General features: G+C 45.6%; 1 protein-coding gene across 1 annotated transcript in view; it reads left to right on the top strand.

The window, feature by feature from the left end:
* Positions 1 to 24,711, top strand: part of LOC144498834 (acyl-CoA (8-3)-desaturase-like) — a 51,290-nt gene that overhangs the window by 14,800 nt on the left and 11,779 nt on the right. The window contains exons 2-8 of the mRNA XM_078220581.1: positions 3,309 to 3,419; positions 3,909 to 4,106; positions 4,592 to 4,693; positions 6,472 to 6,600; positions 8,482 to 8,542; positions 15,162 to 15,238; positions 21,892 to 21,989. Coding sequence (XP_078076707.1) covers positions 3,309 to 3,419; positions 3,909 to 4,106; positions 4,592 to 4,693; positions 6,472 to 6,600; positions 8,482 to 8,542; positions 15,162 to 15,238; positions 21,892 to 21,989 — 776 coding nt within the window. The remainder of the gene's footprint in view (positions 1 to 3,308; positions 3,420 to 3,908; positions 4,107 to 4,591; positions 4,694 to 6,471; positions 6,601 to 8,481; positions 8,543 to 15,161; positions 15,239 to 21,891; positions 21,990 to 24,711) is intronic.

Genomic DNA, 24,711 nt, shown 5'->3' with positions numbered 1-24,711 from the left:
GGAAGTTACCAAGACTGCGGGGAAAATGTGAACTTGTCCACTTTGGCAGGAGGAATAGAAAAACAACATGCCATTTAAATGGAGGACGATTGCAGAATTCTGCGGTACAGAGGGATCTGGGCATTGTTATGTATAGGAATGGCTTTAATTTCAAACAGCCTTGATTTCTCCTGTCATCACTGGTGACTGGAGAAATAGATATATATATTCAACAGAATTTCTCTCTTTATAAGTGGTGGTGTATTTTCCCTAACCCTTCAGTTTTGGGGTGATCCTCCAGTAATCACACCATAGCAAATCTGAGATAAGGTAACATCAAAAGTTTGTTTATTTTACCACTTCACCACGTTTTAACCCCTTGTACATTCACACAATAAAAGATGAGGAAAGAAAGAGATACAGAGCAAAGACCATAGACAAAATAAGCATTACAGTTTCATGTGAGTCCAGAGTCCAATGGTGTATTCTTCCAGAGAGGTTAGCCGGCTGGAACTGGTGTAGGGTGATCCACCTTTCCAGTAGCGCTGTCTTCCACGATGGGAGAAGCATGTAGAGATGAATGCAGTTTTGTAGTAGGCACTGGTGCAGATGTTCCAGTTGAAACAGTGTAGATAAGGCTACGCAATTTAAACCTGGACAGGGCTCTGGTTCTGCTGTTGTTTGGTTGATGGAAGATGGCAGACTGACTCTTTTGGCTTCACAAGGCAATATTAGCATAGAACTCCTACAGTGCAGAAAGGGGCCATTTGGCCCATCATGTCTGCAACAACACTCCAAAAGAACATCCCACCCAGGCTCGCTCCTCCGCCCTATCCCCGTAATCCTGTGCATTACCGTGGCCAATCCACCTAACCCGCACATCCTTGGATTGTGGAAGGAAACCTGAGCTCCCAAAGGAAACACTCACAGACATGGGGAGAACATGCAAATTCCACACAGGCAGTCACCCAAAGCTGAAATCGAACCCGGGTACCTGGTACTGAGGCAGCAGTGCTAACCACTGTGCCACCGTGTCGCCCATACATTACAGGCTGTAGCAGTTTCGAGGAGTGGGGCTCATGCAACATAACTCTTACATCTTCCCCTTAGTTTAGACAAAGGATGTATATTCCTGGTCAGGATTCTTCAGATGGTTAATATTTCATCCATTAATAAGTTTACCAGAAGTTTCATGATCCATTAGTTCTCGCAAACAGATCATTTCTGTTGGCTAAGGTTTTGCCTCAGAAATGTAAAGCGGCCTTTGTGCATTTCCTTGGAATTTGATTTCTGCAGTCACGGGGTCTTTGATGATGACAAGGCTGCTGTGGTTTTGTGAAGGCCAGAAAGTCCTTTTGTGTGAGTCGTTGCCAGTCATGGCTTCATTCAGTGTAAAGCCCTTACCCATTATATCCAAAAAAAATTATAACGTAGCCAAGATGATATATATTATATATATAGTTTTATTTTCTTTTGTGTATTCTTGGCATGACAGTATCCTGTCTATGAATCACAAAAAAGTTAGTAGGCAGGCGCAGCAAGTGATTAGGAAGGCAATGGAATGTTACCATTTAATTGCAGTGGGAATGGAATATAGATGTTGAGATGTTTTGCTACAGTTGTACAGGGCATTGGTGAGACCATATCTGGAATACTATGTACAGTATTGGTCTCCTTATTTGAGAAAGGAGATAAATGTATTGGAAGCAGTTCAGAAAACTGATACTTGGGTTGGGGGGGCATTATGAAGGGAGGTTGGATTGGTCGTACCTGTGTCCAAAGGGTTTGAGAGGTGACCATATTGAAACATATGAGAGACCTTGAGGGGACTTGACAGGGCAGATGCTGAAAGGATGTTTCGCCTTGTGGGACAGACTAGAACTAGGGGGCACAGTTTGAAAATAAGGGGTCTCCCATTTAAGACAGAGATGAGGAGTTTTTTTCTCTGAGGGTTGTGAGTCTTTGAAACCAGAGAGGATATTGGAGGCAGGATCATTGAGTATTTTTAAAGCAGGCTGAGATAGATTATTGATGAAAAAGAAAGGCAAAGGTTACTGGGGATAGGCAAAATGTGGAGTTAAGGCCACAATCAGATTAGCCATGGTCTTATCGAATGGCAGAGCAGGGGCAGAATGGCATAGTTCTGCTCCTAATTTGTCTGTTCATATGTAAGAGTGTTATATTAGCAAAAGTAATGGGCTCAGTGAATGGAACAATTTATTATTCAAGTTAGCTCATCTTTCTGCAGTAATTGTTTCAGTTACATGTGTATAGTTTCATTGGTTAGAGTTTAAACTGCTTCCTAGAAAACCTCAAGGACCCACCCAATAAAAGGCTCCTCTAACCCAGCTAAAGTAATCAAACAGTTCTAAGATCATAGTACACCCAAGAGCCATCAGCACCAAATCACGCAAATCATCTCATGAGCTCTCCCCTAGACAGAATAAAGGAAAGGATTTGTCAATAGTTAGGCAATTCTTTTCTCCCTTCTCACTTTCAGTCTCTGCCTCCCACCTCATTATTCTTGATACTTTATTCTAATGGTACTATTGTAATAATTGCTGATGTAAGCATTGCCCAATATTCCACCTGAGCTCTGACATATTCCTGCACATTCTTTCTCCTCCTCAAACCCTTACTATGTTGAAACAATACTAATTGCAGCTAGTCAGACTTATTCCTTCCCAAAGGAGCAGGAGCAGGCCACTTGGCCCCTCGAACCTGTACCGTCACCAGTCAGCCGGTGCATGGGAACACCATCTTTTGGAGGTTCCCCTCCAAACCACTCACCATCCTGACTTGGAAACGTATCACTGTTCCTTCACTGACACTGGGTCAAAATCCTGGAACTCCCTCCCTAACAGCGCTGTGCGACTGCAGTGGTTCAAGAAGGCGGCTCACCACCACCTTCTCAAGGGCAATTAGGGATGGGCAATAAATGCTGGCTTAGTCAGCGACACCCGCCCAAATTAATTTCGAAAAACATTAAACAAGATGATGGCTGATCTGATTGTGGGTATAACTCCACTTCCCCCTTTGTCTCTCATGACCTTTAATTCCCCTGTCCGTCAAAAATCTTACTTCCCTCTACCTTCCCTTCCTCCTTCAGGTTTATGAACCTAAGTTTGGGATCAAATAATTGCAAATTCTCACTTGACCTCATCTATAGTCCCAATCTTTGTAACCTTGGCGGTGTCCTGCTTGATTGTATTTAACCTTCCATCTAGGTTTCCCTACTTAAAAAAACCCAGAACTTTTTCAAACTATACCGCATCATTTGTATAAATAATGGCATTTTACTCAGGATAACTATTGGTCTCTTCCTTTAGGATCCTTTCAATGCCTTTCATATTGATAAGACGCTGGTGAACAAGTACTTGAAGTCCCTGCTGATCGGAGAGCTTGCCCCTGACCAGCCCAGTTTGGAATCATGGAAAAGTGTGAGTACTTCCTCAAGTCACTGTTCTGCAAAATGGGTCCTGGAGGGAATATCTAGTCATTATCGCATTGCTGTTCCTGGGATCTTGATGCATGCATTCCTACATTATAAATTATAACATTAACATTAATTTCATTGATTGTAAATTGCTTTGTGTCATCCTGAGGTCATGAAAGACGTAATTTAAATACAAATCTTCCTGCCTTTTATGTAGAGAATTGTTGCTACTGCCAGGAATGTTCAGGAAAGATTTATAAGGTGCTGTCCTGTTTACATCTACACAGAAAATAGTCACCTGCTTTTTACGTCTGTACAGAAAATAGTCAACTTATTGGGAAGAATACAGCTGGTATTTTTTTTCTGCATAAGAAATCAAGACAGTATAAATTTCTCAGTGCGCAGTGATCCATCAAGGTGCGATCCCACCAACGCTGTTCAACAGCACTTTTATTTCTGAAGCTGATGGTCACTTTCTCCATTTCACTCTCAGAAACCGGCCACGGAAGATTTCCAGGAACTACGTGCTCTGGTGGAAAGGGCAAACCTCCTAAAGCCAAATAAGCTGTTCTTTGCTGGATTGCTCGTGCACCTTCTGCTCCTCGATGCTGCGGCCTGGCTCACCCTGTGGTATTTTGGCACCTCCCTCATCCCCTTCCTGATCAGCACAGCTCTTCTGGCCATCGTGCAGGTAGGTTCACAGTTGGCAGCTACATAACGAGGTGAACTCCTCCTGTGCATGTCTAGCTGTCGTGTTGACTGAGGTATGCACTCGGTGAAGTGGAATTTGTCACTCCGCCTTACTCCCTAAGTGTGTAGTATCATGTTAAAAAGCTGTGGTCACTAGTGAATCACGTTGACACCTTTATGAACTGCCAGAAATTATATTTGACCAGAGTCACCATGTGATTAGGAGTTTCTGAATATCAAAAGCTTTGATTTAGTCCAGTCACTTCAGGTAGGGCCATTGTAACCAGCAGATTCACGGTGAGGAATCCAACCTGGGACCTTCTGATCTCTGTGCTTAGTACAAAGAGTCGTTTTAGCCAGTCGTAGCTCAGACTGGACATAGTATCATGGATTTTCCAGTTGATGAGAATTGTTGCAGTGGCCTGTTTGGTGTCCTTGGTATTTAGTTTTTAGTTGTAATGTGCTCTCTTGTGGTTTTATTTACAGGCACAGGGTGGTTGGCTGCAGCATGACTTTGGGCATCTCTCTGTGTTCAGCAAGTCCAAGTGGAACCATCTCGTCCACAAGTTTATCATCGGTCATCTGAAGGTAGATCGCACTGTGTGTGGTGTTTGCTGCACTGCTTTGTTGTTGATCACCATATTCCTGTATCATGGACACAATCTCATCTCAGTAACACGTGTCTCTCTGACTTATCAGATTTATTCACTTCCTGTCTTATGCTCGTTTTCCCTGTCCCCCACGTTGTACTCATGCTTTCTTCTCTTTCCCTCTCTTCTCCATATCTCTCTGCCTGTCTTACATTTACATTTCTTCTTCATACAAAGAACAAAGAAAATTACAGCACAGGAACAGGCTCTTCGGCCCTCCAAGCCTGCACTGACCATGCTGCCTGACTGAACTAAAACCCTTCACCCTTCCGGGGACCATATCCCTCTATTCCCATCCTATTCATGTACTTGTTGAGACGCCCCTTAAAAGTCACTACCGTATCCGCTTCCACTACCTCCCCCGGCAGCGAGTTCCAAGCACCCATCACCCTCTGTGTACAAAATAAAACTTGCCTCCTACATCTCCTTTAAACCTTGCCCCTCACGCCTTAAACCTGTGCCCCCTGGTAATTGACTCTTCCACCCTGGGAAAAAGCTTCTGACTATCCACTCTGTCCATGCCCCTCATAATCTTGTAGTCTTCTATCAGGTCGCCCTTCAACCGTCGTTCCAGTAAGAACAAACCAAGTTTCTCCAACCTCTCCTCAGAGTTAATGCCCTCCATACCAGACAACATACTGGTAAATCTTTTCTGTGCCCTCTCCAAAGCCTCCACATCCTTCTGGTAGTGTGGCGACCAGAATTGAACACTATATTCCAAGTGCGGCTAACTAAGGTTCTATAAAGCTGCAACATGACATGTCAATTTTTAAACTCAATGCCATACCTATGGCTAGAAACTTGTTTGGAATAACTTCGCCAGAAAACCTCTGACAAAATCAGACGCAGCTTCAAAGAAATTCCTGACCTAATTCTGCCTATATCTCCCCGTGTCCATCTTTTTCTCTCTCTTTGTCCCTCTTTGCCTCTTTCTGTCTACCTCTTTTGTACTCTGTCCCTCTCTATCTGCTGTCACCTCTCTTTATATTTTGCCTTCAGTTCCTCTCTCTCTGTCTTTTATATTTGTATCTCTGCAGCTCATGCTCCATACTTTTGCTGTCTCTCTCTCTCGCTCTCTCAATGCTGTACAGACCCAAACCATCTCTCTAATGCATTAACTCTATATCAACTCCTGTAATGTTCACTTAAAACCACCTTCTCAAGGGCAATTAGGGATGGGTAATAAATGCCGGCCTAGCCAGCCACGCTCACATTCCGTGAATGAATAAATTTTTTAAAAATACAGATTTCATGCCAATTGCTTTTAAAGTTAAAGTTTATTTATCAGTCATATGTAAGGTTTACATTAACACTGCAATGAAGTTACTGTCAAATTCCCCCAGTCGCCACACTCTGGCGCCTGTTCGGGTCAATGCACCCAACCAGCGTGTCTTTCAAACTGCGGGAGGAAACCCATGCAGACACAGGGAGAACATGCAAACAGACAGTGACCCAAGCCAGGAATCGAACCCGGGTCCCTGGCGCCGTGAGGCAGCAGTGCTAACCACTGTGCCACCATGCTGCCCCATAGTTTTATAGTTCTTTGTACCATATACTTGCTCCATGTTGCCTTTGCATGGGAATTGTACCCCAGAAAGAGTGAGCTTCTCAAAGAGTTCAGACTGTATGGTTGAAAGCTGTGCACACTTTATTGGAGGTGTTTTCGGCTTTGATCCTCTCAAGCTGATCTGATTGTTTCTTGTTTTTTGGTTCTAGGGTGCTCCAGCGAGCTGGTGGAACCATCTCCACTTTCAGCATCATGCCAAACCCAACTGCTTCCGCAAAGACCCCGACATCAACATGCATCCCATCTTCTTTGTCCTGGGAAAAAAGCTCTCAGTTGAGGCAAGTAGAGCTGGTTGCTCAACACTGTGACAGCTTCACTGGCACGGCTTTTAGTAACGGCTAAGGTCAGTAGGATGAAGGTGGACAGAGTGGAAGGACAAGCTGGTGAAGCTGTAAAACCTGTATAGGATGCTAGGTTTTCCAAACAGTAGGTATGGGGCATCTGGTGAGTGGGGTAAAGTGTTGGCTGTGATGGGCTTCCATGAGGTATTGGACCGAAGGACTTGAGTGATGGCCTGGTTGGAGGGCAAGTGTTGTCCAGGGATGGAAGTGCCTGGGAATGCGATGAGGTTCCAGAATAAGAGGTTGTTGGGGAAGAGGTGCCTGGGATGGCTGAGGCTGGTGAAACATGAATAGTCTCCAGGGTGGAGTGGTGCCCGGTGGGGGGGGAATGTGTATGTGCATGTTTGTGTGTATATTCTCCATGTGGCTCCACATTAGAATAAGTATATATTTTTTTTAAACTTAGCTTGTTGATTGCAACTTCATGTCTGCTTTTTTGACCTGATTTCCCTAACCCTTGGACAAATCAGTCACGTTGTCCTTATGTTCCTGATTTGGATACTAAAGGAATTAAGTGATATGGAGATGGGTGTGGGAAGATAAAGGTTGAGTTAGTAGATCAGCCATGATCTTGCTGAATGACAGGGCAAGCTCAAAGGGCTGAATGGCCTTCTCCTGCTCCTATTTCTTATGATCTTATGCTTAAACAGATGTTAGAGCCTGTATGGAGCTATGTGTGGGAAATTACAGGGGTGATCTCTGTGTCTTGGGTCTATAGTGATATACAGAGTGCAGCTTTCTGCATCTGGGAGGGGGAAGAGGCAGGCAGAACAAATCATTCCTAGGACTTCAACTAGAGCTGGGTGAATTGCAAGGTCGAAGCAGCTAGACCTGTTTTCAACATTGTAAAAGCAAAACAAATGAGCTAGCTTGCCTCAGTGTATGTGCATATTTAGCACCGCACATCGTAAGAAACTAAGTGTAAGTAAAGGCTCACATTAAGTGTAAGTAAAGGCTCTTTCAATAGCACCTTCCAAACCTGTGACCTCCACCACCCCAAAAGTCAAGGGAGTAGGTGTATGGAGACACCAGCAATGTAGACTCTCCTCCAAGCCACACACCATCCTGACTTGACACATATATTACTGTTTACTGGGTCAAAATCCTGGAACTCTACCTAACAGCACTGCGAGGGTTGTCTCGCCACAGAGGCTGCAGCGATCAAGAAGGTTCACAACCAATTGGGCAACTAAAGGTGGGTAATAAATGCCAGCCTTGTTAAAGAACATAGAAAAACTGCAGCACAAACAGGCCCTTCGGCCCACAATTTGTGCCGAACACATCCCTACCTTCTAGACCTACCTATAACCCTCCATCCTATTAAACTCCATGTACTGTTAATGACACCCACATTCTGAGATTGACGTTTTTAAAAAAAAATAAGGATTTAGTTTGAAAATCCCTACCTGAACAAAGCAAAGTACAAAACAAGGCCAGTTATGGGTTCTGTTCAGTGGGCAGTAAGGACTGTGTGAGACAGCCTGTCTTTCATGTGTGGTTCATGAAAGCTAGGTAGAAAAACAAATTAAGCACAGAGGGATGGGTTTTATGAATTTGTGCTCCTGGCACAGAGATTTTTATGTCAACCCCACATGTTGGGAATTTGGACATAGTGTGACTTGTTGGATTTTAAAATCAGTGGATGAGAAACTGTAGTATGTACTGACTTGCAGACTGGGATTGCCAACATGCACTCCCATTATTTGAAGCATTACCCCTGAAGTGCTATTTATAAAATCCAATGCACAGGACTTGATTTTATTTTTGTGCGTACACGCAAAGGTAATGCAAACCTTTTATTTGTTTCCTTTGACCCAGGTGGGGAAACAGAAGAAGAAATATATGCCATACCAGTACCAACACAAGTATTTCTTCCTGAGTAAGTCCTGGCGACATTGTGTCTCTCCGCATTTACACAGAATGACATAGAATAATCAACGCAGAGTGTGATGTGGCCCACATGATTCATGCTGGTGCTTATGCTGCATGGCACTCCCCCTCTCACCCCTCCTCATCTAACCCTACACTACAGCATAACTTACTCTTCTCTCCTTTATGTGTTTATCTAGCTCCTACCTTAACACATTCTTGCAACTCGCCTCAACTACTCCATGTGGTAGCGAATTTCACATCCTAACCATTCCCTGGGTTAAAAAGGTTTCTCCTGAATTCTCTGGTGAGTTTATCAGTGGCTGTTTTTAGTGGCCTTTAGTTCTGGTTTCACTTGCAAGTGGAAGCATTTATTCATGTCAACCTAAGTAAACACTTTCGTTATCTTAAAGACCTCCACCAGGTCACTCCCCCAGTCATCACATTTCCAGAGCAAAGAGCCCCAGCTTGTTCAATCTTTCCTTATAGATATTACCTCTCAGTTCTGGTATTATTCTAGTAAATCCTTTTTTCATCTTTCTAGTGCCTCGAGATATTTTGTAGAATATGATAACCAGAACAGTTCACACCACATTAATTGTGGCTTAATCAAGATTCTCTGCAAGTTTAATGTAACTTTTCTGCTTTCCAAATCTATTTATCTAAAATGAACCCCAGCACTTTTTTTTGTTATGGACTTATGAACTTACATTACAGATTATAGTGATTATTATATCTCTACCCCCAGATCTTCTGCTCCTCTACACCATTTAGATTCTTGTTGACCATGTTGTATCTGTCAAAATGCATCCCCTCTCACCTTTATTTATTCATTAGATGTGGGCATTGCTGGCTCGGCCAACATTTATTGCTCATCCCTAATTGCCCTTAAGAAGGTGGTAGTGAGTTGTCTTCTTGAACCACTGCAGTCCGTATAGTGTAGGCACACCCCCAGTGCTGTTAGAGAGGGAATTCCAGGATTTTGACCCAGCGACTGTGAAGGAACGGTGATATGTTTCCAAGTTAGGATGGTGAGTGACTTGGAGGGGAAGTTGCAGGTGGTGGTGTTCCCATGTATCTGCTTCCCCTGTCCTTCTAGATGGTAGTAGCCGCGGGATTGGAAGGTGCTGTCTAAGGAGCCCTGGTATAGTTCAAACTAAAACAATGGGACTAATTTAATGTCCAGTTTACATCTTAATGAGTCCCTGACCTGCAGTGCATCTTGTGGGTGGCACACACAGCTGTCACTGTGTGTTGGTGGTGGAAGGAGTAAATGTTTAAGGTGGTGGATGGAGTGCCAATCAAGTGGATTGTCCTGGATGGTGTAAAGCTTCTTGAGTGTTGTTGAGGCTGCACTCATCCTGGCAAAGAGAGTGCATTCTATCACATTTATCGATGCTAAAATGTATTCATCAATTACATACCCATTCTGCAAGTTTATTAAAGTTTTTCAGACATGTGAACCATAGTAAATCTAGCAATAATAGTTAGACAGATCCTCCACCATGTACTTTCACTGCAAAGTGAATGTGCCTGAAGCAGGTCTCTCAATTATAATTATTGCTGCATTAATACCTTGAATGAGATTTGAAGCTATGGTAAATGTTAATTTATAATGAAACTCCACTAGCTGCTTCTGAAGTATGTTCTTTCAGGACTTGTGTCTGCCCCTCCAATCACACTCTTGGCCCTTTTTTGCAGGTCAGGGACTCATTAAGGCGTAAACTGGACATTAAATTAGTTCTGTTGTTTTAGCTTGAACTATACCATTTGACAATGTGTTTATTCACCAATGGGAGAGAACAGCAATGCAACCTTCTGCTATGAAGGAACTCAGTAAAAAGGCCATTGTTAACCCCAGCATGCTATTCCTATTCAGGACAGACTTTCACCACAGTACACATTGAACTTGGGTTAATCTATAGAAATGCATTTTACAGTGAACCCAAGTAAATAAGTAGGAAATGGCCCAAATTTTAACTGTTAAAGGCTAGAATTCAGCCAAATTTCATAACTAAAATACGTATTGACAAGCTGATAGAGAAAGTATGGGGTTAAGAAGGTAGAGGGCACCATTCACTTGGCAGTCAGGGACCCTTCTTTATTTAGCTGCACAGGAGTTAATCTCACTCCTCTGTTGTTTGAGCAGAAGAAGAATCTCATCAATCCACAGATTGGGCAGCTACATTGCTGATGTGGCGAGCTTTTTTAATGAGCAGCCCTTTATTTAGTGCAGCCATCTGATACCAGGTGGATTGTGACCCTGCTCTTGTCTATGTGGCCTTGTGAGCAGGGAAGAGGTTAATGTCTTTTTAAAACAGGAATGAGCGTTGAGAGCTGCTGAAAGACCAGGCCAGCCAGAGGACGATGCTGCTGTTTTGTACTGTAGGCACTCGCAGCTGGGCTGGTGCTCTTCAGTGGGCTCCCACTCCTGGCCCCAGGCAGGCTGAAACTTTGCCTGTGTTATTTCGGATCTCCTGATGTGTCTTGCTGTGGTGAGATTCCTTTCCCTTCTCATTGATTGGCCAGCTTCCTCTCCTGACTTCCCTGTAAATTAAGCCAGAGTTCAGAGTGGATTTCCTATGCATACCTCACACAGACTGGAGCCTGTCAACCGTGCGAGATTTGCTCAGACGTGTATTTGCTGTGTATTGATTCATTTCGAGGGCATGTACATGAAGCCAGAAATGTGACAAGAGCTTTAGAAACCACATGCTGGACAAAGCACGCGTTGATAACTTATAATATTAAATCAAATTCTTTGTGCAAACATTCCTTTTTTCTCCAGCTCTCTCCTCCTTTCTCTACTATCTGAACGCACCGACATTTTCTTAGCTTTAGATCTGTGAGTATCGGCTAGCCTGTAGTATTTATTTCACGTGGCCTTTCCACATACATGAGCCAAAACATTGACTGTTAGCAGGCAGTTTGACTATAGAGGGCATCACAGCTGAGCCCGATCTTTTAACCCAACACTTGTATGTACCCGGAGGTTACCTGGATGCTGATCAGGAGCTGGAAGGTGTCTGACTTTCCCCTCACTGCACCCGGCACATGGAGGTGAATTGTTACAGTCTCTGTTCCTGAAATCAGCTAACTCAGCACAGACTGGAGATTGCATCTGAAAACCTTTTGGTTTGCGTGTGTTAGCCTTATACCTGGCAGCAACTTTAATCATTGCTATACATCATAGAATCCCTACAGTGCAGAAGGAGATCATTCGGCCCATCGAGACTGCACGACCACAATCCCACCCAGGCCCTATCCCCGTAATCCCACGTATTTGCCCCGCTAATCCCTCTAACCTACACACCCCTGGACACTAACGGGCAATTTAGCATGGCCAATGCACATAACCCGCACATCTTTGGAGTGTAGGAGGAAACCGGAGCACCCGGAGGAAATCCACGCAGACATAGGGAGAACGCGCAGACTCCACACAGACAGCAATGCATTCACTCAGGAATTTATCAGAAGGTTAGGAAACTTTTAAAAACAAATTGTAACTGGAAAGGATTTTTAAAAAAACGTTTTTTCCCCACCAAGTTCTCGCTATCGTTACCAAAGTTCTTTAGATGAGGATTAAAATTTGACAACCGCAAGACGAAAAGTCATAGAATTCACTGAAAATGAAAGAGGGTGGGTGGGAAGGAAGATTCAGGACACGACATTTAGGTCGACGTCACGTTTCCGGAGAAGGCTCCTGAGCAGCAGGTCCTTTTTCATCTCTGATCTGGGTGCAGCCCAGTGGATTTGACAGGATGAGACTCTGATCTCTATACTTGACCTAATGTGACTGTGATTGCAATAGAAGGCTATTCAAACACTTGAACATAGAACATAGAACATAGAACATTACAGCGCAGAACAGGCCCTTCGGCCCACGATGTTGCACCGACCAGTTAAAAAAAAAACTGTGACCCTCCAACCTAAACCAATTTCTTTTCGTCCATGAACCTATCTACGGATCTCTTAAACGCCCCCAAACTAGGCGCATTTACAACTGATGCTGGCAGGGCATTCCAATCCCTCACCACCCTCTGGGTAAAGAACCTACCCCTGACATCGGTTCTATAACTACCCCCCCTCAATTTAAAGCCATGCCCCCTCGTGCTGGATTTCTCCATCAGAGGAAAAAGGCTATCACTATCCACCCTATCTAAACCTCTAATCATCTTATATGTTTCAATAAGATCCCCTCTTAGCCGCCGCCTTTCCAGCGAAAACAATCCCAAATCCCTCAGCCTCTCCTCATAGGATCTCCCCTCCATACCAGGCAACATCCTGGTAAACCTCCTCTGCACCCTCTCCAAAGCCTCCACATCCTTCCTGTAATGTGGGGACCAGAACTGCACACAGTACTCCAAGTGCGGCCGCACCAGAGTTGTGTACAGTTGCAACATAACGCTACGACTCCTAAATTCAATCCCCCTACCAATAAACGCCAAGACACCATATGCCTTCTTAACAACCTTATCTACTTGATTCCCAACTTTCAGGGATCTATGCACACATACACCTAGATCCCTCTGCTCCTCCACACTATTCAAAGTCCTCCCGTTAGCCCTATACTCAACACATCTGTTATTCCTACCAAAGTGAATTACCTCACACTTCTCCGCATTAAACTCCATCCGCCACCTCTCGGCCCAACTTTGCAACCTGTCTAAGTCTTCCTGCAAACTACGACACCCTTCCTCACTGTCTACCACACCACCGACTTTGGTGTCATCAGCAAATTTGCTAATCCACCCAACTATACCCTCATCCAGATCATTAATAAATATTACAAACAGCAGTGGCCCCAAAACAGATCCCTGAGGTACACCACTTGTAACCGCACTCCATGATGAATATTTACTATCAACCACCACCCTCTGTTTCCTATCCGCTAGCCAATTCCTGATCCAATTTCCTAGATCACCCCCAATCCCATACATCTGCATTTTCTGCAGAAGCCTACCATGGTGAACCTTATCAAACGCCTTACTAAAAGGAGAACTTCACTGAAAACCTGCAGTAACTTAGATCGAAGTTCATCAGAAACCTGGGGATGGGGGCTGCTGCAGAGAGAAGGAAAATAACATTCATTCCACTGAAGTTACAATGGGAGATGGGGAGAACCGCCACGGAAATTGTGGATGGAGATCTCTGTGAAGGTGGAGCAATTGAATGGAAGTTGGATTCCTCTGCTGTATACACACTGAATCTAGACAGATAGTGAGATCTGCTTCTCTTAACTCAGATTGTTTGGTAACTGAAGTGGAAAGTATTTCCTTTTGCCCCTATCAACTGTAACTGCACTCAAGCAGATAAGTATAGAATTCACTAAAATATAAACTCTCTTTTAGCACCCGATAAGCTATCTTGGTACATATGCGCAAACTCTCCTTCAGAGCTGGACCCTTTCAGAGGCATTCCTCCTTTCTTGGACCCAGTGGAGTCGGGTGGGCTGTCTGAACATCCACTGCATCTTTTCAGAAACACAGTCAGAAGTCTCACAACACCAAGTTAAAGTCCAACAGGTTTATTGGGTAGCAAAATCCACTAGCTTTCGGAGCGCTGCTCCTTCGTCAGGTAAGTGGGAGTTCTGTTCACAAACAGGGCATATAAAGACACAAACTCAATTTACCAAATAATGGTTGGAATGTGAGTCTTTACAGGTAATCAAGTCTTAAAGGTACAGACAATGTGAGTGGAGAAAGGGTTAAGCATAGGTTAAAGAGATGTGTATTGTCTCCAGACAGGACAGTTAGTGAGATTTTGCAAGCCCAGGCAAGTCGTGGGGGTTACAGATAATGTCACATTATCTTTACATTACATCATTACAGATAATGTCACATTATCTGTAAGCCCCACGACTTGCCTGGGCTTGCAAAATCTCACTAACTGTCCTGTCTGGAGACAATACACATCTCTTTAACCTGTGCTTAACGCTCTCTCCACTCACATTGTCTGTACCTTTAAGACTTGATTACCTATAAAGACTCGCATTCCAACCATTATTTTGTAAATTGAGTTTGTGTCTTTATATGCCCTGTTTGTGAACAGAACTCCCACTTACCTGACGAAGGAGCAGCGCTCTGAAAGCTAGTGGATTTTGCTACCAAATAAACCTGTTGGACTTTAACCTGGTGTTGTGAGACTTCTTACTGTGTTTACCCCAGTCCAACGCCGGCATCTCCACATCTTTTCAGAAAGCCAAACTGTTCTCGAACATGGTCATAGTCACATTTGTGCATAACCCATGGTTTTGAATGTCTGCCAATTGCATTGCTCCACTTTGCTGTGGAGAGAATGGCCCCCATAACCTCCCAGCTCCTCTCTCGGTTGTTATATTTTTGCCCTTCTATCCTGCCAGCATTTTTGCTACGCGTTGTATTTTATGATATTTGACACGAGTGCAAAACAATGTTCAATGCTGAGTGTCAGTGTTGTATATCAGAGTGCCTCTTGTGCATTGGCTGACAGAGGAAAATAGTTATCATTAACTCGTGTAATGATAGGCATAGGAATAGAAGGTGTAGGAAGGAATCCTTGTTACTAACTTCAGTTATATTGCTGTTGTATATCAAAATACGTGTACAGATCTTCAAATATAAATCCTTTGATTTCTTGTTGTCTCACAGTTGGACCTCCAGCACTGCTCCCCCTCTACTTCCAATGGTACATCTTTTACTTTGCCGTGCAGCGGAGACAGTGGGTGGTGAGTATTTCCTCACTGGCCAATTCCTGCTTCAATTCTGTCAGTCCTTCAGGTGAATTAACTGTCCCATTGGACTACTGGTTAAATGCATTATCTGGGGTGTACTGAGCCATTCAGATCAAAGGATCGCAGGTTTACCCTATGCTAACTTAGTTGACTTCACTCAGATAATGGGATAGCGGCTACAGTTTCCTTCAGGATTACCGGCATAAGGAAGGGGAAAGATCAGCCTGGGGTCCTGCTTCTGATTGTTATCCAGTGACTTCTGAAGACATTAAGTAATACATGGGGAATGTGTGATGATACTGTGCTATTTTAATATATTTTGTGTCTAAGGTGGAGTCGCTTTAAGAGGCGATGTTTTGTTACGTGAGTCGGTTTGTCTGGGAAAACATGCAGCAGATGCTAAGAATGCAGGATAATAACTGAGTTTAGCTAGGAATGTGTTACTTTGTTGAGTTCATGGACCTTTTGTTTACTTAAATTCTCCTGGGATTTTAGACTAGGTATGCAGTCATGGGAGGTTTTGTTTAGGTTGATTGACAGGGACAGAGTAATGTAGTTAATGGGAGGAGCTTAGCGTGCAGGGAAAAAACAATTTCATTTTCATTTTTAAAACAAAGAGCAGTTGCTGTCTGAAGTGTTAGAAGAAAGAAATGTCTTTCTGTCTCTCTCCCTCTCTCTTTCTCTCCAGAGGCTTTCTGAAAGCTCCAAGCCCGGTAACCTAAGTCAAAGCAAGTGTGCCTGTGTTTTGTTAACTGATTTTATAGTGGATTGTAAGTCTATAAGAGAAATATTGGTTGATTGGAACTAATTGTGACAGGTTAGCAGTTAAGAATTGTATCTTGTAATGGGGAGGTGGTGGCATAGTGGTATTGTCGCTGGACTAATAATCCAGAGATCCAGCGTAATGCTTTGGGGACTCAAATTCGAATCCCACCATAGCAGATGGTAAAATTTGAATCCAATACAAAATCTGGAATTAAAAGCGTAATGATGACCGTGAAACCATTATTGATTGCTGTTAAAAACCCATCTGGTTCACTAATGTTAGGGAAGGAAAACTGCTGTCCTTAGCTTGGCTGCCCTACATGTGACTCCAGAGCAACAGCAAAGTGATTGCCTTTTAAATGCTCTATGAAATGGCCCAGCAAACCACTCATTTCAAGGGCAGTTAAGGATGGGCAATAAATGCTGGCCAGCCAGCAACACCCACATCCCAAGGATGAATAAAAAAATGTTTAATGTTGTTCAATTGTTATAAGTTTAGCTAATCCATTTGTTATAGTTCAGCCGTGTTGTTAATTAAAATTTCTGTTGCTAAAAGCCTCCTAGTTCATCTGTAGAATCGCGCCTAGAGTGAAACATCGTATCCTCACATTAATGTCAAAATAAATAAAAAATGTCGGGGTCTAGTCTGACTTCATAATATACCCTGGGGTTTCTGATTTGGTACCCTAACAAAGTGTGGGTACAGCTGGTATTTGTTTTTACTAATAAACTTGCTTATTTATTGGGTAATGCTGGAGTAAGATAGAACTAGAGGAGGCTTTAACTGCTCTATTCAGTAATACCTACGGCAAGTATAAGGGGTGAGGGGGATTTCCCCAAAGATGCGCTTGGGACCCTCTGTTCTCTTCAGAAATCCCCACACAACAATTGCCTGGGAAGTTCAAACTTCTGTTGGTCAATTGCCCTGCACCAGGAACCGACCAAAACTGAATCAACTGTCTTACAGTAATAGTTACCCTGAAATAGTTGGAAGAATTAAAACCTCTTCTAACCTCTGCACAACTGAAGCACTGAAACCACCCCCAGCCGAATCCCCTCCACCAACCCTCCATGAGATGACCCCCCTCCCCAACACCAAATTAATCCCCATCCCTGATTTGATCCCCACCCTATCAGCCACACACCCCCTCCCAATTACTCCCTCTTCTCCTGGACTACCCCCAATCCCCCCGGTCTACTCCCACCCTCTTCCCCTCCCCCAACTATACCCCCAGCTCCCCAACTACCCACCCCACCATACTACTACCCTCTCTACCCTCCAACTACACCTTCATCCCACACCCCATGTACTATCCTCACCCCCACTAACACTGACTACCTTCCTTGCCTCTTTCCACTGACCATCCTTCCTACTGACCACTGCCACCTCACCGACCAGCCTCCCTGACCACCTCCACCCAGCCACTTTAAACGTCTTATTAATCATGTCATTGACCCCCACCCCAATAACTTTTGATGGGACTATCCCCCTTCAGAGAAGAAGAATCAAATTGCACTGAAAGTGTTAACTCTGTTTCTCTCTCTGCACAGATGCTGCCAGACCTGCTGAGTATTTCCAGCATCTTCTGTTTTTATTTCAGATTTCCATCCATAATATTTTGCTTTTAATTTATTAGTACAACTTATTTCGCATTAAAGACTGGTCTCCTCTGACATGACTAGACACACATGGAGTCAATAAACACGCCTACATTTGCAGTTAGACCTCCCCTCCCCTTGGTGTGTTGCTTGTCCCCTGCCTCATGAGCCCATGTTCTTTATCTCAATCATGTCACACTGTCTTGCTCTCAAGTACATCCCCTTCCCCACTGCCTTCCTGATTTATTTAAACAACAGCAGCAATGAAGGATATTGAAGAAATATGTTCTCTTTCCCGAGCAATGCAAAAATGGTAAACTGTCCAGCAAAACTAACCAATCCGTGGAGCAGATGCAGTAAAATGCAAATAGAAAAGCAAATCTAGACATTTTAGCAGAAACTCAATCTCTCTTTAAGAAGCCAACTTGAGTAGGCCTGTCCAGGATATGCCATCCTCCATGGGTATGGTCAACACTCTGGCACAAGCCAATTCCAACTTCACAAGATTTTCTGGCTTACCACGTTATCAGTTACAGGATTAACTGAGATTCACACATGCTGGAAGCATTGCCTCATCATGGACCTTGGGATTGTATATCAAGAGCAGTCATGCCTGTGCCCCTGTCCACAGCCCAAACCTGTTGCTGTAGAGTTTGGAAAATGAACCTTGTTCGGTAGCAATGGGAAGGAAGGGGGCCTTTTTGCCGAGAGGTTTTTTGGATTCTTCCCATCCCCATACACCATCCCCTACAGATGACCTGCAGTATCCATGGTGTCTCCACCAATAGTCCCACTCGGTGAGCTCCCTGATTTGGTTCCATTCAGTCTGTCCTGAGTACATCCTTGTTCATTTTATGTGCACAATGCATATCATGGACATCACAGCTGGCTCCTGATAAAGGTCTGTTCCAGCACAATAGGAACTCCTCTCCCACCCAGTCAGTGGTAGCACCAAACAATTCAACTGTTCCTGAGAGAGTAATCGGAAAAAGATTACTTGGATGTTATCCATCTCAATCACTGTTATTGTAACCAAGACGGTAAAGTATATTAGTATGATTGCAATGCAAGAATAATCTAGCATTATAATCTTATACCCATTCCTTCTTTATTCAAATCATTTTTATCACCAGTGACAGATTTGTAACCTGTGACCTTGTACTTCGTGTTGGCGTAACGTAACTCAAAGCACACTCTCCAAACATTGACCACATTGGAAAGGACAGAACCTGTCACTGTATTGCTGAGTGTTTCCACGGTTCAACCTCTACCCTGGAAGTTCCATGTGGCTCAGCTGTGAAAGGAGTAGTGTGTTGATTTTCAATTGGAGTTGGCTGTAATTCATGTGATGTTGAAACTCTGGATTGAGTACAGGATTGGTGAGGATAGGAGCGGCATGGTGGCACAGTGGTTAGCACTGCTCCCTTACAGCGCCAGGGACCCGGGTTCGGTTCCCGGCTTGGGTCACTGTCTGTGTGGAGTTTGCACTTTCTCCCTGTGTCTGCGCAGGTTTCCTCCGGGTGCTCTGGCTTCCTCCCACAGTCCAAAGATGTGCGAGTTAGGTTGATTGCCCCTTAGTGTCAGGGAACTAGCTAGAGTAAATGCATAGGGCCTGGGTGGGATTGTGGTCAGTGTAGACTTGATGGGCTGAACGGCCTCGTTCTGCACTGTAGGATTCTATGAACGGCTGTAGTTTCACTCTCCTCTTCCCAATTTTTAACAACCCATTAATACCCATTGTCTCAACTCTCATGTGTAAAGAATGGGCACTGGGGTATGATGATAGTGGGCAGTTAGTGCCTATAGACTGGAGCGGGTAGCTTGTGCCTATAGATTGGAGCAGCAGCTTGTGCCTATAGACCTAGAGCAGCAGCTTGTGCCTATAGACCTGGAGCAGCAGCTTGTGCCTATAAACCTGGAGCAGTAGCTTGTGCCTATAGACTGGAGTGGGCAGCTTGTGCCTATAGACCTGGAGCGAGCAGCTTGTGCCTATAGACCTGGAGCAGCAGCTTGTGCCTATAGACTGGAGTGGGCAGCTTGTGCCTATAGACCTGGAGTGGGCAGCTTGTGCCTATACACCTGGAGCAGTAGCTTGTGCCTATAGACCTGGAGCGAGCAGCTTGTGCCTATAGACCTGGAGCGGGCAGCTTGTGCCTATAGACCTGGAGCGAGCAGCTTGTGCCTATAGACCTGGAGCGGGCAGCTTGTGCCTATAGACCTGGAGCGGGCAGCTTGTGCCTATAGACCTGGAGCAGCAGCTTGTGCCTATAGACTGGAGTGGGCAGCTTGTGTCTATAGACCTGGAGTGGGCAGCTTGTGCCTATAGACCTGGAGTGGGCAGCTTGTGCCTATAGACCTGGAGCGAGCAGCTTGTGCCTATAGACCTGGAGCGGGCAGCTTGTGCCTATAGACCTGGAGCGGGCAGCTTGTGCCTATAGACCTGGAGCAGCAGCTTGTGCCTATAGACCTGGAGTGGGCAGCTTGTGCCTATAGACCTGGAGTGGGCAGCTTGTGCCTATAGACCTGGAGTGGGCAGCTTGTGCCTATAGACCTGGAGTGGGCAGCTTGTGCCTATAGACCTGGAGTGGGCAGCTTGTGCCTATAGACCTGGAGTGGGCAGCTTGTGCCTATAGACCTGGAGTGGGCAGCTTGTGCCTATAGACCTGGAGTGGGCAGCTTGTGCCTATAGACCTGGAGCGGGCAGCTTGTGCCTATAGACCTGGAGCAGCAGCTTGTGCCTATAGACCTGGAGCGGGCAGCTTGTGCCTATAGACCTGGAGCGGGCAGCTTGTGCCTATAGACCTGGAGCGAGCAGCTTGTGCCTATAGACCTGGAGCGGGCAGCTTGTGCCTATAGACCTGGAGCAGCAGCTTGTGCCTATAGACTGGAGTGGGCAGCTTGTGTCTATAGACCTGGAGCGGGCAGCTTGTGCCTATAGACCTGGAATGGGCAGCTTGTGCCTATAGACCTGGAGCGAGCAGCTTGTGCCTATAGACCTGGAGCGGGCAGCTTGTGCCTATAGAACTGGAGCAGCAGCTTGTGCCTATAGACCTGGAGCAGCAGCTTGTGCCTATAGACTGGAGTGGGCAGCTTGTGCCTATAGACCTGGAGCGGGCAGCTTGTGCCTATAGACCTGGAGCGGGCAGCTTGTGCCTATAGACCTGGAGCGGGCAGCTTGTGCCTATAGACCTGGAGCGGGCAGCTTGTGCCTATAGACCTGGAGCGGGCAGCTTGTGCCTATAGACCTGGAGCGAGCAGCTTGTGCCTATAGACCTGGAGCGGGCAGCTTGTGCCTATAGACCTGGAGCGGGCAGCTTGTGCCTATAGACCTGGAGCGGGCAGCTTGTGCCTATAGACCTGGAGCGGGCAGCTTGTGCCTATAGACCTGGAGCGGGCAGCTTGTGCCTATAGACCTGGAGCGGGCAGCTTGTGCCTATAGACCTGGAGCGGGCAGCTTGTGCCTATAGACCTGGAGCGGGCAGCTTGTGCCTATAGACCTGGAGCGGGCAGCTTGTGCCTATAGACCTGGAGCGGGCAGCTTGTGCCTATAGACCTGGAGCGGGCAGCTTGTGCCTATAGACCTGGAGCGGGCAGCTTGTGCCTATAGACCTGGAGCGGGCAGCTTGTGCCTATAGACCTGGAGCGGGCAGCTTGTGCCTATAGACCTGGAGCGGGCAGCTTGTGCCTATAGACCTGGAGCGGGCAGCTTGTGCCTATAGACCCGGAGCGGGCAGCTTGTGCCTATAGACCCGGAGCGGGCAGCTTGTGCCTATAGACCCGGAGCGGGCAGCTTGTGCCTATAGACCCGGAGCGGGCAGCTTGTGCCTATAGACCCGGAGCGGGCAGCTTGTGCCTATAGACCTGGAGCGGGCAGCTTGTGCCTATAGACCTGGAGCGGGCAGCTTGTGCCTATAGACCTGGAGCGGGCAGCTTGTGCCTATAGACCTGGAGCGGGCAGCTTGTGCCTATAGACCTGGAGCGGGCAGCTTGTGCCTATAGACCTGGAGCGGGCAGCTTGTGCCTATAGACCTGGAGCGGGCAGCTTGTGCCTATAGACCTGGAGCGGGCAGCTTGTGCCTATAGACCTGGAGCGGGCAGCTTGTGCCTATAGACCTGGAGCGGGCAGCTAGTGCCTACAGACCTGGAGCGGGCAGCTAGTGCCTACAGACCTGGAGCGGGCAGCTAGTGCCTATAGACCTGAACCCTGAGACTAGTTACCACTTTTGGAGGTGGAGTAGTGGAGCTGAAAAGAAAAATAATGATTTGTTTGTTGCCCCCCACAGGACTTGGCCTGGATGGTGTCCTTCTACATCCGCATCAGCCTGACTTACATCCCACTGCTCGGCATTCGAGGTTTCCTGATGATGTTCTTTCTTGTGAGGTGGGGCTCCCATATCACATTACTAACTATATTATGTGGTTGTTTGCTGCAACAATTGCAATAATTGGTGCTGTGAATCCGGAGCATATTAACCATCCATTAACAAATGCCTGTCATAGCTGTGGCTATGTGGGAACCGGCTGTATATGTGTTTTCTTTTTCCTCTCCATTTGATTTAATATGTATGAATAGACTCAGGCAATGGTAAGGCCTTTCTTCAATAGCCCTGTTCACATTGTTGTTTCACATGTCTCTCTCCTCTGTTTTCTCTGCGCGTCTTTTAGTTTCCCATTCATGACCTCTGTTTATTTCTGTCTTGCTGCTTATTTTCCACTCCTTTTATCTCCCAACATCAACTGTGTCTAACAAATGAACAATTTGTTCTTGCACTCAGTCAGACTGGCTGCATTTTTATCGCTGCAGCTGATGTAATGTTATAACAGCTGTTGTATCCTGCCACTGAGAATCCAATCTTTATGCTAAATGCTGTATGATCGCAGTAGTCTTTATTCAACACTTCCTCCACCCACTGAGGCTCTGGCATTGATTTGTACGTTTGTTTATTCAATGCTGTTACATGCACAGGACATTTCTTTCTGTCTCACTGCCTGCTTCTCTGCTCTTTTTGTGGCACGGTGGTTAGCACTGCTGCCTCACAGCACCAGGCACCCGGGTTCAATACTGGCCTTGGGTGACTGTGTGGAATTTGCACGTTCTTCCCATGTCTGCGTGGGTTTCCTCTGGGTGCTCCGGCTTCCTCCCACAGTCCAAAATGTGCAGGTTAGTCATAGCACAGCATGGAAACCTCTATGAGGTTTCATAGAGTAAAATTGAGGTGTTTCCGGATAAGAGGCAATGGAAGTCAGCAAACACAGGTGATAGTGAATGGGACTTGGTGTGAGTTAGGACATGGGTAGCAGAATTGTGGAGTAGCTTACATTTATGGAGTGTGGAAGGTAGGAGGGCGGCCAAAATTGCATTGAACTAGTCAAGTCTAGAGGTAGCAAAGGCAAGAATGTGTGTTTCATTGAGCTGAGGCTGGGGTGGAGTCGGGCGATGTTATGAAGCGGGAAATAAGCATTCTTGGTGATGGTACAGGTATGTGGTGTTTCTTCCAGCAATATTCATATGCATTCAGGCAAAACGTATGCAAATTCCACTCCAAAGGACTGGACACTGTCCGGGTGACCAAAACCATTTCCCCTGCCAGTGTCAATCTGTGCCAGGGGCAGACCCTAGTGGAAGCCTCAATGGGGGGGTGGGGAGGTTCAGTAACGTGTGGTGTGGGGGAGTGTGGGCATTGGTGATGGATGCCAGCAATCACTGTCAGGGATCAGGGAAAGAGCCCCTCATGCCCCCGTGTTGTGAGGGGTGTAGGAGAGGTTATTTTTTTGTTCTGATCAGGGCACCTTGAAAAGTGCATCCTGATCTTAGTGGAGTGGGTCTTGCTGTCTCTATGAGGTCTCGCCTTATCGGGGTGAACCACACCCCACTCTTTTGTCTAAGACGCTGCAAATCTGGAGAGAAAATAGGTCTGTGCTGCTGGAGATCTTCTGTCTGAGCCTAACACTTTGAAGAAGTTTGGTAAGATTCCGCCCAAGGTCTTTATTCATCCAAATATTTAGTTGGAAAAACGTCTGCTCATCCAGTCCTGGATATCAGATAAGCAGTTTGGTGATTTAGAGATGGTGGATGTTAGTGAGTTTGAGCTGGGTGCTTCAGTGTACATGTGGAATCTGATACAGTATTTTCAGATGATGCCACTGAGTCACAGAGTGTGGATGAGAAATTCACTATCAGACCACTTGCAGCCTTCCTTCAATGATGCTCAGTCCTGTTTTTAACAGGGAATGGTTGGTGCCCTGGCAGAGACTGGCACAATGTGACACATGGTGTTCCTCAAATATCTGCACTGAGGCATTGGCTTTTCACCACATAATCAATATCCTTTTTTATTTGTCCATGGGATGTGGGCGTCACTGGCAAGGCCAACATTTATCACCCATCCTGAATTGTCCCTGAGAAGGTGGTGGTGGGTTTTGTGTGGTGTTGGAAAATTTGCAGTGCTGCGAGGGAGGAAGCTCCATGAGGTTGATCCAGAGACCATGAAAAAATGGCAATATTATTCCAAGTCTGGATGGTTTGTGACTTAGGAGGGAAATTGGAGGCAGTGATGTTGCCATGTGTCTGCCTCCCTTGTCCTTCCACATGGTAGAAGTTGTGGGTTTGGAATGTTAATTGTACATCAATTGTGTTTTAATTAAATGCAGTTGGAGGACATTGTTAGGTGTTTCACTTGGCCATGGTGGCACAGTGGTTAGCACTGCTGCCTCACAACGCCAGGGACCCGGGTTCAATTCCAGCTTTGGGTGACTGCCTGTGTGGAGTTTGCACGTTCTCCCCGTGTCTGCATGGGTTTCCTCTAGGTGCTCCGGTTTCCTCCCACAGTCCGAAGATGTGCGGGGTTAGGTTGATTGGCCATGACAAATTGCTGCTGAGTGTCAGGATAAATATGTGGGAATGTGGGGATAGGGCCTGAGTGGAATTGTTGTTGGTACAGACTTGATGGACCAAATGGCCTCCTTCTGTACTGTAGGGATTCTATGATGCTGTAATGTTTCACTCTAATGTTTCACTAAATAAATGTAAGACTGTGTGAGGATTGGCTCCAGTATTATTCTTCATCAACTGGTTTTCTCAAATAGAACCCGGGAGGTGCCGT

The sequence above is a fragment of the Mustelus asterias genome, chromosome 9, assembly GCF_964213995.1.
Source record: "Mustelus asterias chromosome 9, sMusAst1.hap1.1, whole genome shotgun sequence".
Taxonomy (NCBI): Eukaryota; Metazoa; Chordata; class Chondrichthyes; order Carcharhiniformes; family Triakidae; genus Mustelus; species Mustelus asterias.
Note: the sequence above shows the minus strand (reverse complement) of the source record. Positions and strands in the feature narration are given on the sequence as shown.